Here is a 17253-nt window from a genome sequence, read left to right as displayed (position 1 = left end):
ATAAGCCAATATTACTGCAATAAATAAAAAATTAAAAAAATATATAAAGAAAAGTTTGTGACTTTCTAAAACTTACATATTTTGGAGATGCCACACACATGCACACACACAAAGGAAATACATGTGGCCTATCATACGTGATATGTGTTATGAAGTAAAATACAACAAGGAGAGGGATTTACAGTTTTAAACTGGGTGGTGGGAGAGAACCTCACTGAGATGTTGCATTGGAGTAAAGATGTCAAAGGAGCAAATTTGCAAGACATGCATGTATCTGAGAGAACAGCATTCTGGGAAGGAGGAACAGGAAATGCAAATAGCCTGAGAAGGAGGAATGCTTGAGGCAGAATCAGAAGACTCAATGTGAGGGAGTAGAGTGAGCAAGTGGATGGTCATAGGTGATGGAGTCAGAGAAATAACAGGGACCAGGTGCCCTGAACCCATATGCACTTTCACTGAGTGAAACAGGAAGTTCTTGGAGAATTTGAGCAGGAAAGGACATGATCTGGCTTAACTTCTGAAGCAATCAAGATGGCTGCCATGCTGAGAATAACTTATAAAGGAGAAAGATCAAAAACGGAGAGACTAGTTAGAAGTCTAATGCAATAATCCAGGTGAGACATGATGTTGGCTTGGGCCAAGGCAGTAGAAGTTGAGGTGGTAAGAAGTGGCCAGATTTTGTATGTATCAGAAGACATAGCTGCAGTATTGCTGATGAATTGTATACAGGATGGGTTGGGAGAGAGGAGAATATAGGAAATTATTTCCAGATAGGTGGAAGTAGAAATGGAAGTATGATTGCCAGGCAGCATAAAGGCCTACCATTGAGCCATTGGTCATTCTACTCTATTAGCTACAATCTCCATGTCAAGTGGACAGAAGGAATAAGTCCAGGAGGAAATGTGCTGGTGTCTTGAGACCTACCCCTCGGTCTGATCTGAATCTCTATTTCATGTTTGTCAGGCATTTCTGGGGACTGGAAAAATTACTTCACAGTGGCCCAAGCTGAAGCCTTTGATAAAATATTCCAGGAGAAGATGGGAGATCTTCCTCGAGAGCTGTTCCCATGGGAATAATGTTCTAAAACTTCTGGATCTTATATAAATATTGATATTTGTTTTCCTGTCCTTGTACATGTTCGTGACTGGGGGTAACTGCATAAAATCTGTATTTCATCCTGGGCCTTCTAATGATCAAATCTTTGCATCTTTGAGGACTTGATTGTTAAAAATTGTCGGGGTACCCCTAATTCACTTTGTGTGGCATCCCAGCTTTATGAAAATGTTTGTAATGTTTCAGACAAACAATATCATGTAGAAATAATATAAGTATTACCCAAAATATGTCCGAGCTTTATAATAAAAATTAGAAATAGAATTAAGAAGCAGTTCAGTCTCCTTTTCTTTCCATTTCCTGTATCTGCACAATTTATTATTATTCTGACCTTCAAGTATATGATTCCCAACCTAGTAGTATTCTCTTACTATGTGGTGTTTTATCATAAACAATATATTGTATTTATGAAGACATTTAAAACTTAGACAAATGACATACTGTATAATGCATTCATCAACTTACATTTGCACTCAGTATTTTATATTTGGGTTTCATCCATGTTGATTATGTAGCTAGTTCAGCATTACTATTGAGACTTATAATTTACTTACCATTCTCCTGTGGGTAAATTTGGGTTTCTTCCTAACCAGTATTGCCCTATTTAAATCACTGCCCTGACATAACGTATGATCTATCCCAGAGGATGTTCCCTGTGCACTTGAGAAGAATGTGTATCCTGCTGCTTTTGGATGGAATATTCTGTAAATGTCTGTTAACTCCACCTGGTCTAATATGTAAGGTAAGTCCCACATTTCCATGTTGAGTTTTTGGGTGGTTGATCTGTCCATTCTTGGAAGTAGGCTATTGAAGTCTCTTATTATTATTGTATTACTGTCTATTTCTCCCTTTGGGTCTGTTAATATTTGCTATATATATTTAGGTGGTCATATGGGTGCATAAATATTCACAAATGTTATATCCTCTTGTTGGATTGACCCCATTATCACTATATAATGATCTCTTTGTCTCTTATTACAGTCTCTCATAAAGTCTGTTTTGTGTGTTATAACTACAGCTATCCTTGCTTTGTTTTGGTTTCCACTTGCATGAAAACAAGTTTTAATACATTTAAGAAGATTTAAATCATACCAAGCATCTTTTCCAAACATAAAGGTATGAAACTAGGAATCAATTACAATAATAAAACTAGAAAATTTACAAATATGTGGATATTAAACAACATGGTACTGAACAACCAGTGGGTCAAAGAGGAAATTGAAAGAGAAATAAAAAATATCTAGAGACAAATAAAAATGGGAATCCAACATACCAAAACTTATGGAATGCAGCAAAAGCAGTCTAAGAAGGAAGTTTATAGCTATAAACATCTACATTAAGAATCAAGAAAGGGGCCAGCCAGGCGATGTAGTGGTTAAGTTTGCGCACTCTGCTTCGATGGCCCAGGGTTCATGGGTTCAGATCCTTGGTGTGGACCTATGCACCACTTATCAAGCCATGCTGTGGCGGCGTCCCATATAAAGTAGAGGAAGCTGGGTATGGATGTTAGCCCAGGGCCAATCTTCCTCAGCAAAAAGAGGAGGATTGGCAACAGATGTTAACTCAGGGCTAATATTCCTCACCAAAAAACAAAACAAAACAAGAAAGATCTCAAATAAATAACCTAACTTTACTTCTAAAAGGACTAGAAAAAGAAGAACAAGCTAAGTGAAAGTTAATACAAGGAAAGGAGTAACAAAGATCAGAGAGGATACTTGAGATAGAGACTAAAAAGAAAATAGAAAAGATGAACGAAACTAAAAGCTGGTTTTTTGAAAAGATAAACAAAATAGATGAACATTTAGCTAGACTCACCAGAAAAAAAGAGAGAGGACTCAAATAAATAAAATTAGAAATGAAAACAGAGACATTACAACTGATACCACAGAAATACAAAGGATCATAAGAGACTACTATGAACATGAAATGCCAAAAAATTGGACTACCTAGGGAAATGGATAAATTCTTAGAAACATACAATCTACCAAGACTGAATCATGAAGAGATAGATAATTTGAACAGATTAATTACTAGTAAGGAGCTTACTCAATAGTCAAAAATCTCCCAACAAACAAAAAGTCCAGGACCAGATGGCTTCACTGGTGAGTTCTACCAAACATTTAAAGATGAATTAACAGCAATCCTCCTCAAACTCTTGCCAAATACTGAAGAGTAGAGAACACTCCCAAACTCATTTTATGAGGCCAGCATGACTCTGATACCAAAACCAAACAAGAACACTTCAAGAAAAGGAAATTACAGGCTAGTGTCCCTAATGAACATAGAGATGCAAAAATACTCAACAAAATATTAGCAAACCAAATTCAACAGTGCATTAAAAGGATCATACGCCATGATCAAGTGTGATTTATTCCAGGAATACAAGGATGGTTCAATATCCAGAAATCAATCAATATGATACATCACATTAACAAAGTGAAGGATAAAAATCATATGCTCATCTCAATAGATGCAGAAAAAGCATCAGACAAAATTCAACATCAACTCAGGATAAGAACTATCAAGAAACTGGGTAGAGATAGAACGTATCTCAATACAATAAAGGCTGTAGATGACAAGCTTGCAGCTAACATCATATTCAACAGTGAAAAGCTGAAAAGTTTTTCCTCTAAAATCAGGAGCAAGATAAGGATGCCCACTCTCACCACTTTTATTCAACATGGTATTGGAAGTCATAGCCAGGCAATCAGACAAAAAAAAAAAAAATAAAAGGCATCCAAACTGGAAAGGAAGAAGTAAAACTGTCTCTATTTGCAGATGACATAATATTACACACAGAAAACACTAAAGACTCCACCAGAAAATTTGTTGATTATTAGAACTAATCAACAAATTCAGTAAACTTGCAGGATACAAAATTAATTTACAAAAATCAGTTGCATTTCTATCCACTAACAATGAACTGTCAGAAGGAGAAATTAAGAAAACAATGCCATTTACAATTGCATCAAAAGGAATAAAATACCTAGGAATAAATTTAACCAAGAAAGTGAAAGATCTGTACACCAAAAGCTATAAGATGTTGGTGAAAGAAATTGAAGAAGTGATAAATAAATGGAAATATATTGCATGTTTGTGGATTGGAAGAATTAATATTGTTAAATTATCCATACTACCCAAAGCAATCTGCAGATTCAATGCAATCCATATCAAAACTCCAATGACATTTTTCACAGAAATAGGAAAAAGAATTCTAAAATTTGTCCAGAACCTCAAAATCCCCAGAATAGCAAAAGCAATCTTGAGAGAGAACGAAGCTGAAGGTATCACACTTCCTGATTTCAACTCTATTAAAAGTCTATAGTAATCACAACATTGTGGTATAGGTATAAAAACATACACATAGATCAATGGAAGATAATAGCCCAGAAATAAACCAATGCCTATATGGTCAAATAATTTATGACAAAGAACCCAAGACTGTACAATGGGAAAAGGACAGTCTCTTCAATAAATGGTGTTGGGAAAACTGGACAGCTACGTGCAAAAGAATGGAACTGGATTCCTGTCTTATACCATACACAGAAATTAACCCAAGATGGCCTGAAGACTTGAACATAAGACCTAAAACCACAAAATTCCTAGAAGAAAACATAGAGGAAAAGATCATTGCCATTGGTCTTGGCAATGATTTTTTGGATTTGACACCAAAAGCAAAGGCAACAAAAGCGAAAATAAACAAGTAGGATTCCATCAAACTAAAAAGCTCCTGTACAGCAAAGGAAACCATCAACAAAATGAAAAGGCAACCTATGGAATGGGAGAAAATATTTGCAAATCATATATCTGATAAGGGGTTAATATCCAAGATATATAAAGAACTCATACAACTCAATAAGAAAGAAAGCCAGGGCCGGCCTCGTGGCTTAGTGGTTAAGTGAGCGCGCTCCACTGCTGGCGACCCGGGTTCGGATCCCGGGCGCGCACCGACGCGCTGCTTCTCTGGCCATGCTGAGGCCGCGTCCCACATGCAGCAACTAGAAGGATGGGCAGCTATGACACACAACTATCTACTGGGGCTTTGGGGGGAAAAAATAAATAAATAAAATCTTTAAAAAAAAAAAAAAAAAAAAAAAAAAAAAAAAAAGAAAGAAAGCCAAACAATCCTATTAAAAATTGGGCAGAGGATCTGAATAGACATTTTTCCAAAGAAGACATACAAATGTCCAACAGGTACATGAAAAGGTCCTCAACATCACTAATCATCAGGGAAATGCAAATCAAAACCACAATAAGCTATTATCCCCAACCTGTTAGGATGTGTATTATCAAAAACACTTAATATATAACAAACGTTAGCAAAGATGTGGAGAAACAGGAACCTTTGCACACTGTTCTTGGGAATGTAAACTTGTGCAGCTACTATGGAAAACAGTATGGAGCTTCCTCAAAAAATTAAAAGTAGAACTACTATATGATCCAGCTATTCCACTCCTGGGTATAGAGAAGAAGTGAAATCATGATCTCAAAGAGATATCTGCACTCCCATGTTCAATGCATCATTTTTCACAATAGCCAAGACATGGAAACAACCTAAATGTCCATCGATGAATGAATGGATAAGGTAAATGTGGTCTATACAAACAAGGGAATATTACTGAGCCTTAAAGAAGAAGGAAATTTTGCCATTTGCAACAACACGAATGAACTAGAAGGACATTACACTAAGTGAAATATGCCAGACAAAGAAGGACAAATACTGTATGATTCCACTTCTATGAGGTATCTAAAATAGTCACCCTCATAGAAAGAGAGAGTAGAATGGTAGTTGCAGGGCCCAGGGGGAGAGGGAAATGGGGAGTTGGTGTTTAAGAGGTATAAAGTTTCAGTTATACAAGATGAAAAAATTCTAGAGGTTTTCTGTACAATATTGTGCCTATTATAGTTAACAATGTGCTATTGTGCATTTAAAAATTTATTAAGAGGGTAGATCACATGTTAAATGTTCATACCACAATAAAACCTTAAATAATTAAGTAAATAAGTAGACAATCTTTTTTTCAAAAAAGAAAGAATGAAAAGGAATGAAGAAAATTTCAAAGCAATGATCTAAACTTCTACCTCATGAAAAGGAGGAGCAAAATAAACCCAAAGCAAACATAAGGAAAGAAATAATAAAGACTAGAACAGAAATCAGTAAAATTGAGAACAGAAAAGCAATAGAGAAATCAATGAAACAAAGCTGGTACTTTGGAAAAAAAAAAAACTTAAAACTCTATCAAGACTTACTGGGAGAGAGAAAAAAGAGACAGTTTTCAACATTACAAATGTGAGAGGAGAAATGACCAGACACCACAGACATTTAAAAGATAACAATGGAATGCTATGGATAACTATCTACATAAATTCATCAATTTATATTAAATGGACCAATTTCTCAAAAACACTAACTGCCAAATGTCATCCAAGATGAAACGTGGATAGTCCTATAACAAATAAAAGAAATCAGATTCATAGTTTAATACCTTCTGAAAAAGAAACCTCCAGGCCTAGATGCTTTTATCACAGAATTCTACCAAACACTTCAGGAAAAATAAGACCAATTCTACACATTTTGTTCCAGAATAGAGAAGAGGAGTAAACACCTCTCAACTCATTTTCTGAGGCCAGCATCATCCTGACACTAACAACAGAAGACACTACACAGAAAGAAAACTACAGACCAATATTGTTTATAAACACAAATGCAGAAATTCTCAACAAAATATTAGAAAATTGGATCCAACAATATACACAAAGAATAATAAGTCATGACTAAGTGGGATTTCTCCCAAGAATGCAAGGCTGATTCAATATTCAGAAATCAATCTATGTAATCCACCACACCAGCAGACTAAAGTAGAAAAATCACATAAACATATCAACTGATGCAGAAAAATATTTAACAAAACTCAACGTACATTCTTGATAAACACTTTCAGAAAACTAACAATAGAAGGAACTTCCTGTCCCTAGTAAAGGCATCTATAAGCATCGATGACTAACATCCTACTTCAGACTGACAGACTGAATGCTTCCTCCCCTAGACTGGACACCAGGCAAGGAAGTTCAGGATCACACTCCTATTCACCCACGTCCTAGAAGCCTGAGTCAATGCAATAAGGCCGGAGAAGGAAAGAAAAGTCACACAGCTTGGAAAAGGAGAACTGTCCTGGTTTGCAGGTATCGTAGAATCTACAACAAAAGAAAAGAAAACAATAAAGCTACTAGAGATAACAAGTGAATTTAGCAAGATTGTGATACAAGATCGACCCATAAATATTAACTGTATTTAATATAGTAGCAAAGTATAATTGGAAACCAAAATTTTAAAATATCATTCATTATAGCTCCTCATAAAAATACTTAGGGGCTGGCCCAGTGGAGTAGTGGTTAAGTTCACACTCTCCACTTCGGCGGCCCAGGGTTCACAGGTTTGGACTCTGAGTGTGGACCTACGCACTGCTTATCAAGCCGTGCTGTGGCAGGTGTCCCACATATAAAGTAGAGGGAGATGGGCACAGATGTTAGCCCAGGGGCAATTTCCCTCAGTGAAAAGAGGAGGACTGGAAACAGATGTTAGCTCAGGGCTAATCTTCTTCACACACACACACAAAAACACAACTTAGGCATCAATAAAATATGGAGAGGATCTGTATTCTGATAACTACAAAGCTGATGAGAGAAGTCAAAGAAGGTCCAAATATATGAAGAAATATACTATGTTTATGGTCTGGGAGACTCAACACAGTAAAGATGTCAATTCTCCCCAAATGTGGCTAAAGCTTTAACCCAACCACAATCAAAATCCCAACGGGGGGCCGGCCCGGTGGCGCAAGCAGTTGAGTGCGTTCGCTCTGCTACGGTGGCCCCGGGTTCGCTGGTTCGGATCCTGGGCGCGCACCAACGCACTGCTTGTCAGGCCATGCTGTGGCGGCGTCCCATATAAAGTGGAGGAAGATGGGCATGGATGTTAGCCCAGGGCCAGTCTTCCTTAGCAGAAAACAAAAAAGAGGAAGATTGGCAGATGTTAGCTCAAGGCTGATCTTCCTCACACACACACACACACACACAAATCCCAACAGGACTTTTTGAAAATCCCCACAGTACTTTTTGTAGATATAGACAAGCTGGTTGTAAAATTTGTATGGAAAGGCAAAGGAATTAAAATAGCTTAAACAATTTTGAAAAAGAAGAATAAATTGGAAGAGTTACACTCTGCACGTTTAAGAATTCCTATGAAGCTACAGTAATCAATACAATGTGACACAAAGATAATCGAAGAGAAATAGAGATGCCAGAAATAGACCCACACAGATATGATCAATTGTATTTGAGCAAAGGTGCGAACCCAATTAAATGGAGAAAGGAAATTCCTTTCAAAAATGGTGACGTTACAAATAAGTTGGACCTAAACTTCACACCTCATACAAAAATTAGTTCAAAATGGATCATAAATCTAAATATAAAACATAAAACTAGAATAAAAGAAAATATTCATGACCCGGGGTTAGGCTAAGAGTTCCTAGAAATGACATCAAAAGCATGACCCATAAAAGAAAAGTGAGAAATCAGACTTCATAAAAAATGTTTAAAGATTTCCTCTGTGAAGGATCCTGTTAAGAGAATGAAAAGACAATCTACAGGTGGGGAAAAATATTTGTAAATAACGTATCTGGCAAAGGACTTGTTCTAGAATATATCAGACTATATAAAGAACTCTCAAAACTCAGCAGTAAGTAAACAACCATTTTTTTTAATGAAAAAAGATTCGAACACTTCACCAAAGAGAATACAAAGATGGCAAATAAGCATATGAGAAGATGTTTAGCATCATTAGCCCTTAGGGAAATAAAAAATTAAAGCCACAATAAGACACCAGGACATACCTATGAGAATGGCTAAAAGAAAAAATACTCACATGACCTAGTGCTAGCAGGGATGGAAACAGCTGAATCTCTTATGAACTGCTGGTGTCTTAGTCCGTCTGGGCTCCTATGAAAAAATACCATACACGGGGTGGCTTATAAACAGCAGAAATTTATTTCTCACAGTTCTGGAGGCTGGGAGTCCGAGATCAGGTCCCAGTGTGGTCGGTGAGGTCCCTCTTCTTGGGTGGCAGACAACTGCTTGTATCTGAACTGGGTGGAAGGGGTATGCTAACTCTCTGGGGTCTCTTTGATCAGGGCGCTCATCCCATTCATGAGGCCTTAACCTCACTCTCATGACCTAATCACCTCCCGAAGTCCCCACCTCCTAATGCCGTCCCCTTGGGCATTAGGTTTTCAACATAAGAATTCAGAGGGATACAGTCAGACCACATCACACAGCTCATCGAGACCTAGAGGCCTCCCTGAGGTGAGCATTCTGTAGGGACCCGACAGGCCCTGTTGGACTTAGAGTTTGGGGGAGCGGGGTGAATTGTCTGGTGGGATGGAGGCTCCTGTCAGCAGACTCTAGGTTATGACAGGTGAGGTGTCTTTTCCTCTCTCTGTCCTGGTTTCTACTCAACTTTCTGACTGTTCCTTTTCCATCTCCTTTGCCAATTCTCCCTTCTTTTCTCAGATATAAGTGCTGGATTTTCTTAGATCTCTATCTTGGATTCCTTTTTTTGTGTGTGTGTGAGGAAGATTGTCCCTGCGCTAACATCTGTGCCAATCATCCTCTATTTTGTATACGGGATGCCGCCACAGCATCGCTTGACAAGTGGCACATAGATCTGCACCCAGGATCTGAACCTGCGAACCCCAGGCTGCTGAAGTGGAGCACGTGAACTTAACCCCACTTTCCCTCTAGCCAGGCTGAGGAGCCAACACACCTGGGTCTCATGTGATGATTCTGTGCAACTCACACAGTGCTCCATCCTCTGCACCACTCAGAGACTCAGCTTCTGGATGCTAGAAAATGGGTTACCTCTTCTATTTTCTCCAATACCTGTGTTTTCATCCTAGAACTGGAGCTCCATAGAAACTAAAACTAGAAACTGATCATTCTCATGAATTTTTCTCCAGCCCCCTGGACAGGGGTTGTGTTCTTTGTTTCTTTTCTTCCACACTTTGTTCCTCCTGGACAAGGGAACATCCTGTGTCTCTGGGCCCAAATATATCCCACGCTGTTCCCGGGGTCTCTCAAAATGGGTTTCCTCTTCACCTGTTGATTGAGGGACCCCATCTGTCCCTTCTGGCAAATGGCTTCCTCAGTCTCAGTCTCTCCAGATTTCTGTTTGACTTCCTTCTCCCCTCTCTCCAGTCCTCACAAGGCAAAGACACTCCTACCCACACCACCTCCATCTCCACCCCAGAGCACCCAGAACGGAATTAAGCTTGAACTTTACCCATTTGTTGAAGGTACAATGAACTCTCTTCATATACACCCTGTGTCTTTTTCCTACATGCACAGTGGCTGAGTCTAAAAGCTTCACCTTCTCCAGAGTAAAACACACAGCAGATTCTTATCTTTCCCATGATGCCATGGATACCAATGGACCTACAAGGATCACCATGAAAACCAACAACGATAGATCACCATGGGTCATAGGGATCTCCATGGGTCCCAACAGATCACCAGTGCTGACGATAACTATACGATTGACGGTATAATAGTTTTTGTTTTGCTACAGGTAGGAAAACAAAGAGAAATTCTTGCTCTGGCACTGCCAGGGGGACACAGATGTGGGGAAGTTCCTAGACCTGCCCTCAGGAAGTCCCCACCTCCCTCCTTCCTGAGCTGAGCAGGAAATCCAGATGCTGCCACTGGGGATGGTCAGGACACAGCCTGGGATTGTGAGGAGAGGAGGGTAGAGCTTCCTGGGTGATGGCGAAGATTCCCGATTCAGAAGGAGGTGAGGGTGCAGGGACTGCTTGGGTGAGAGGAGAAATGGAATGAGAAGATGAGGAGGGAGGAATCCTGTACTACCTAATCCATCACTTTCTATTCAGACAGTCAGGGCAAATGCAAACTCTGTCTCCATTGGATTATAAAATTAATCCATTTTCCATTTACTGGTTGGCCTTTGGTGCCAGGAGGTCGCCAAGTGCACCACTCACCCGGCCCCTGCTCAGGGTGAGTCTGTATCTTGTCTCACACCTTTCCCCCAGGAAGCCCACAGGGACTTCCCCCACCTCAGTCTCCTAGGATAAATGGAAAATTACATTCTTCTCTGCCCTCAGCACAATATCATGGTCTGACTGGGGTGGGGTTCCAGTGTTTTTAAGTGTGTCCATCCCTACCAGGGTCCGTCAATAAGCAAGACAGGCTTTCTGTATATCCTGGCTGTCTGTCTCCCCTCTCACACCAAGCATGCCCCTCCAGAGCCTGTCACATGAGTGACCCCCTCCCAAATCTGATCTAATTCTCTCTCCACTTTGCCGAGGCTGACCTGGCCTAAGAGGATTGGCGCATTTGCTAAATGGGACCAGGACAGGGTCAGAGAACTCACTGTGGGGACACCCAGGATCCAGGACGGCCACAAGGGGGCAGCAGAGGAAGCAGGAGACTGGAGACAGAGGGGCAGAGAGAAGGGGTGAGGGGGTCTCTTCCAGCGTTGGGGGCGTGGATACCAAAGGAAGGGACACACTCGCAGGCTCTGAGAAAACAAGGTTTACAAGATGACCATGAACTTTGTTAATGTTCAGGTTATCAAACCCAAAACAATGTCCACATAAGTTATTAGAATTAAACTGAGCCAAGTACCTGGATACAGAATAAATATGTCACCTGAATACTATATATGAGACGAACAGATTTTAAGATAAAATTAAAAAATACCATCTAAAATGTTAGGCAATAATAAGGTGAAGTACTCAAAATAAACCTACAGAAAGATGTACAGCTGACCTCGGTGGTTAAATAGTAACACTTCCTAGAGAGTCTTGTAAACAAACAAATGAATGAATAAATAACTAGTAGACGTAGACTGGAAGGCTCAGTGTTGTAAAGATGTCAATTAATCCTAAACCATTTATGGATTTGATGCAATTTCAATTAAAGTCCCAATGACGCTGGTCAAGGCCCTTTAGAAAGCTCTCCGGCGGCTTCCACCAAAGTGAAACCCACACCTAGAGCAGCAATTCCCTGCTGGACCTCGGCACCCGCAGAAATGCCCACGTGTGCCCCAAATAACGGGGCGGGGACACTCAGAGCAGCGCGAACCTGATGGGCGCACCGTGAACAAGCAAACGCCCCCCCCCGCAGGTCGGATGAAGGGAGGTGCGTCCGCGCTCAGAGGAGTGACCAGCTGTGAAGACCAACCCGCCACCGCCTCCCGCACCCGCCAGGGCGCCACGTGCGGGCCGACGACACCCTAGTGCCCTCTGGCCCCGTGGGACATGCTGGACTTTTCAGGGACAGAATCTTCTATAAATCCTGTAACCTCCCAGGGCCCGAGTCATTCTCATCCGCAGAATCCTCCTCCTCTTGGTACCCAGACGTGGAGGAGGAGGAGGGTCCCTCTAAGGGGTCTTGGGGTGAGAGGAACGCGGTGAAATCAGGCAGTACAATGGGGTCTTGGGGGAAGTCCGAGGCGTAGGAGTTGCGAGGCCAGGCTGGGGCCGGAGCTGAGGCCAGGGCTGGAGCAGCCGGGACCACGTCCTGGGCGCCCTGCACGGGCATCCACCAGGCCTGGCCGGGGCTGTAGACGCTGGGCTCTGCTGCTGGGAAGACTCCCGCGGCGCTGGGTGGAGGGGGGCTGCAGAAACCTGGGTCCTCGGGGAGCGGGGGGCCCGGAGGGGCAGGGGCCGGGGCTCCGGGGCCCCTGGACGCAGCGCGGGCCCCCTGGCCTCGCCGCCTGGGCGGTTGCCGCAGCCTAGACTCTTTGGCCCGGCGGTTCTTGAACCACACCTGGGGGCACAGAGAGGACAGGGAGGGGGTGTGAGAGGAGAGGGGCCGCTCACCTGCTCTGCCCCAGGCGGGAGGCTGATCTGGTGAGAAGGGCCGGCTCACACCTCTCCCTGGGTCCCACACACAATGAGAGGCCCCTGGGGTTGAGGAGGCCGGGGGAGGGGTGCAGAGGGCAGGGGGGGACAGGGCTCGGGCACCCAGCAGCCCAGGGGCCCGGAAGGGGTCTGCCCGAGAGGGACCCGAGTTCACAGAGGCCCTGAGGTCTGGGCACCGGGAGTCCCCGCAGGGCGTCACTCTGGGCACGATGGTGTGGCCGCTTTGTACAGCACAGGGCTGAGGTGGGCTCGGGGTTCAGCCCTCGGTGCTCACCGGGGGACCCCGTGCTAGCTGTGGGACGCAGGGCAGCGCTCGGCCCCTCTGGCCTCGGTCTCCTCGCCTGCAGCGGGAGGGCGGGGAGGTGGCCCAGGGGCCCAGCCGGTGGTCAGTGGGGAGGTGGGGGCGGGTCAGGGGTGACTGTGGCGGGCGGGGGCAGACCTGCACTTGGTGCTCCTGCAGGGACAGCCTGGCCGCCAGGGCCTCGCGTTCCTGGTAGGTCGGGTACTTGTTCCCCTGGAAATGGCTCTCCAGCGCCTGCTGCTGCCCCTGACTGTACACCGTGCGCTCCTGCCGCCGCCTCCGCGGGGGGCTCGAGGACGGTGGGGGACCTGGCCGAGGGGGAAGCAGGGTGAGACGAGCCCCGCGGACAGTCCCGGCCCCCAGGCACCCTCCCCCTGCCTGGGCCAGACCTTGGGAGCAGGTGAGGGGCTCAGGCCTGAGGGCGGAGGCACAGCTGAGGATGAGGGTGTGGACTCGGAGCAGGCGCCCTGGGGTCAGGCTGGCTCTCCACCCTCCAGCCCCGGCCCCGCACCCGTCTGGGCCTCAGTGTCCACATCTTTGAAATGGGCCTGATAACAGCTCCTGTAACATTATCACACCTCACCTGCCTCCCCCACCCCCTCCCATCCAAGGGCCGAAGCCACCCTGACACTTGCAGGGGCCACTGTGTGCTCGCCTCGCCCCAGTAGTGGAATTCCAATCCCCAAACTCCACTAGGTCCTCCCCATGTCACACAGCACCGGAGGCACTCCCAAACAGTTGGGCCCCTCTCTGGACGCCCAGAAGGTCTCTCCAGCCTCAGCCACAGGATCCCACCCGCACAACCTCACCCACTGCCCAGGCCCCTTGCTCCGGGGCCTAGACTCACCCATGAGAGACCCGGGTTCTTGCATGCTCGCTGCTGCTCTGCTCCCTGCGTGTGAGGCTCTGTCCACAGGACCTGGGGCTTAAATCCCACCTCCACGCCCACCCAGGCACACCCTAAGGGTCCCGGGACCCTCCCTCTCTCGCCCCACCCTCAGCCCCGCCCCTTGCCAGAGACGCCATGGTTGATTAATCCTTTCATTATTGAGCAGCAGCTGTGTGCCGGGCCCTGTGCTGGTGGCTGGGAACCCCCGTGGGAAGACAGCCTTGGTCTCGCCATCATGGGGCTCTAGCCCAGGTGACCCGACATTGCCTGTGCTGTGGGATCCCCATCTCAGGAAACGGCCTCTCCTGCCTGCCAGCCAGTGCCCAGGGATCATCATACCCCTTCCCAGTCCTGAGAGCCCCACCTCCCTGTCCAGCCACCATCCTCTCCTGCCCCATGGCCCAGCAGACCCCTCCCCAGTCCCCCAGCCCTGCCTCACCCCTCTGGTCCATTCTCCAAGTAGCCTCCCAGGTCCTGGACATGGAGAGGGCTCAGACACACTGGCCCTGAGGTTGGTAGGTGTCTGTGCTGGTCTTCCTAGAGGTATAAGGTGGGATGGGGGTACAGGTGGACAGCCCCTGTTTCCCTTTGTGGATGAGTGAACTGGGTCTGGTTTATGTGTTGGATCAGAAGCTTGAGTCACCGGACTCCAGCCCCTCCGAGCTGCATAGACCTGCGTCTACACATCAGACTGAGCTCCTGGCCTGTGCCAGGTCTGCTGGGACCCAGATCATGGAGAACACAATTTAGGATGCTCAGTCCCCAGGGGACTTTATTACAATCAATGAGAATGAAGAGTAAACAGGTGACCAAACACAAAATGAAACAGAGCAGAGAGATGTTGTTATTAGAGGTTTACCTGCCACTGTGATCCGCCACTGAACAGTGCCTTTTGCCATAATTGGATGTTTATTCTGCTTTTTGGGCAGCTGGGAACGCGTTGGTCACCAAGACAGTCGATGGCCATGCTGTCAACAAGGGATAATCTAGCAATTTCCTTGGTCTATAAGATGTGACTAGACGGCCACCTCCTCCCTAACTTTTTTAATGAAATTAAGTATAACATTTTGTTGATTAGATTGGCAAAGATTGAGAAGAGGGACCAGGCCTGGGATTGGTAGGTGAAGGGGGGGGTCTCTCATCTTCTGGTGCTTTTGGAGTGTAGGTTGGTTTTGGGGACAGACTTGGTGATATCTGTCAGTGTCCTTCAGCCAAAGACCACCAGGAGGACACCAGTAGTGAGCAAATTTGGATATTGTCTCACTGCAATGATGGGGATGAACACCACAGAAATCCTAAGGGGGTCCCAGTAAGATGGTGTTTGAAAGGATCTATATAGGATTTGGCCTTGTATGAGATGATTTAGGGGAAGAGTCAAAGAAGAGTGACTTTTATGCCCAAAAGAATTGAAATCAGGGACTCAAACAGACACTTGTACACCTATATTCACAGCAGCATTATTCACAATACGCCAATGTGGAACCAATGTTAACATCCATTGACGGATGAATGGAGAAACAAAATGTGATCTATCCATACAATGGAGTATTACTCAGCCTTAAAAAGGAAGGAAGTTCTGATACATGCTGCAACGTGGATGAACCTAGAAAGTATTTGCTAAATGAAATAAGCCAGACACAAAAGGACAAATACTGTGTGATTGCACTTACAGGAAATATCTAGAATAGGCAAATTCATAAAGACCGAAAGTAGATTGGCGATTACTGGGGACTAGGAGGAGGTGGGAATGGGGAGTTAGTGTTCAATGGGAACAGAGTTTCAGTTTGAGATGATGAAAAAGTCTGGAGATGGATGGTGGTGATGGTTGCATGGCAATGTGAATGTACTTAATGCCACCGAACTGTACACTTAAAAATGGTTAAAATGGTCAATTTTATGTTATGTATATTTTACCACAATTTTAAAAAAAAGAAGAGTGGCTTTGCTCTGAGTTGGATGCTGTCAGGAAACGGGGGTAATTCTATGATTGGGTATCTTATCTAGAAGGTGAGGAGGATGGCCTGTTGCTAGAACTGTGTTGTGTATAGAAATTGTCGCTAGTGTTAGTGTGAATGGAGGACATTGGTCTCTTGTGGTTTGGAGAATGTTTGTGCTTCTGTGTTCAGATGTGATTACCAAGAGGTCACTTCAACATGATCGAAGGCTGGCTTTGTCCGTTTGTGTTTTGTGAAATCGATTATATTCAGCAGGAGGGCACGAGGCTTGGCTATGAATGCTAGGCCAGCTTCTAGCTGTTGGGAGCTGCTTTTCTCTTTCTCGTATTTAGCCAGCTCCCTTGAACTCAACGTGCCAAGTGCAGTGTCTGAATCCCCGGAGATCCTTATCTTTATTGACTGCCTGACCTTGGGCAAAGCCATTCTCCCCAGCCACGCTTGGTTTTCCCCACCTGTACAATGGGATTATCTCAGTGTCTGCCCCACACGTGCCTGGGAGCATTCAAGCTGACATCTGCTCAGGAGAGAATCTGTCACAGCAGCTCAGAGAACCCACCCCTGTCCCCAAACGTTTGTCCCCAGGACAAAGCCACTGGTTTCTCTTCCTGGCCTCTGCCCTGCAGGAGACACAGACCAAACATTATTGCCTGGAAAACCAGCCTTTTTCCCTAGCACCTCACGTTGTCTAAGCCAGCGATTTTCAAATTCTAGCGGGCATTAGAATTTCCTGGAGGTCTTGTTGAAACCCAGATTACTGAGCCTCATCCCCAGAGTTTCTGATTCAGTAAGTCCAGGAGTGGGGCCCGGGAATTTGTGTTTCTAACAAGTTCCCAGGTAATGCTGATGCTGCTGGTTTGAATCAGGGGCCACGTGGCAAGGCAGAGAGGGGAGGATGGAGGGATGAGCCAGGATCGTGCCAGGCCTGGGAGGAGCTCTGAAGTTATTCCCAGGAAACAGAGAAAGACAGAAAATGAGAGACAGATACAGACATAGGAAGGCAGACAGACATGAGAAATGGAGACAAACACAAAAAATATATAAGATAAAGAGAGCAAGGAAGAG

At 44.6% G+C, this 17253-nt stretch overlaps 2 protein-coding genes across 3 annotated transcripts in view; one reads left to right on the top strand and one right to left on the bottom strand.

Moving 5' to 3' along the window:
• LOC147912834 (sulfotransferase 2A1-like) overlaps window positions 1-1367 on the top strand; it is a 31531-nt gene extending 30164 nt beyond the window's left edge. For both annotated transcript variants that reach the window (XM_087421445.1, XM_087421446.1), the window contains exon 6: window positions 964-1367. In XM_087421445.1, the coding sequence (XP_087277571.1) occupies window positions 964-1076 (113 nt within the window). In that variant the 3' untranslated portion in view covers window positions 1077-1367. The remainder of the gene's footprint in view (window positions 1-963) is intronic.
• A 10984-nt stretch (window positions 1368-12351) lies between these two features.
• TPRX2 (tetrapeptide repeat homeobox 2) lies at window positions 12352-16614 on the bottom strand. Its single transcript, XM_087421916.1, has 3 exons — window positions 16373-16614; window positions 13486-13762; window positions 12352-12951 (listed from the first exon to the last, which is right to left on the bottom strand). The coding sequence occupies exons 1-3, from the start codon at window positions 16612-16614 to the stop codon at window positions 12469-12471; spliced, it is 1002 nt and encodes a 333-aa protein (XP_087278042.1). The 3' UTR covers window positions 12352-12468.
• Between the last annotated feature and the right edge of the window lie 639 nt (window positions 16615-17253).

This window comes from Ceratotherium simum, chromosome 33, assembly GCF_057802395.1.
Source record: "Ceratotherium simum simum isolate JZ-2026a chromosome 33, ASM5780239v1, whole genome shotgun sequence".
Lineage (NCBI taxonomy): Eukaryota > Metazoa > Chordata > Mammalia > Perissodactyla > Rhinocerotidae > Ceratotherium > Ceratotherium simum.
The sequence above is the reverse complement of the archived record's forward strand: the minus strand, read 5'-3'. Positions and strand labels throughout refer to the sequence as shown.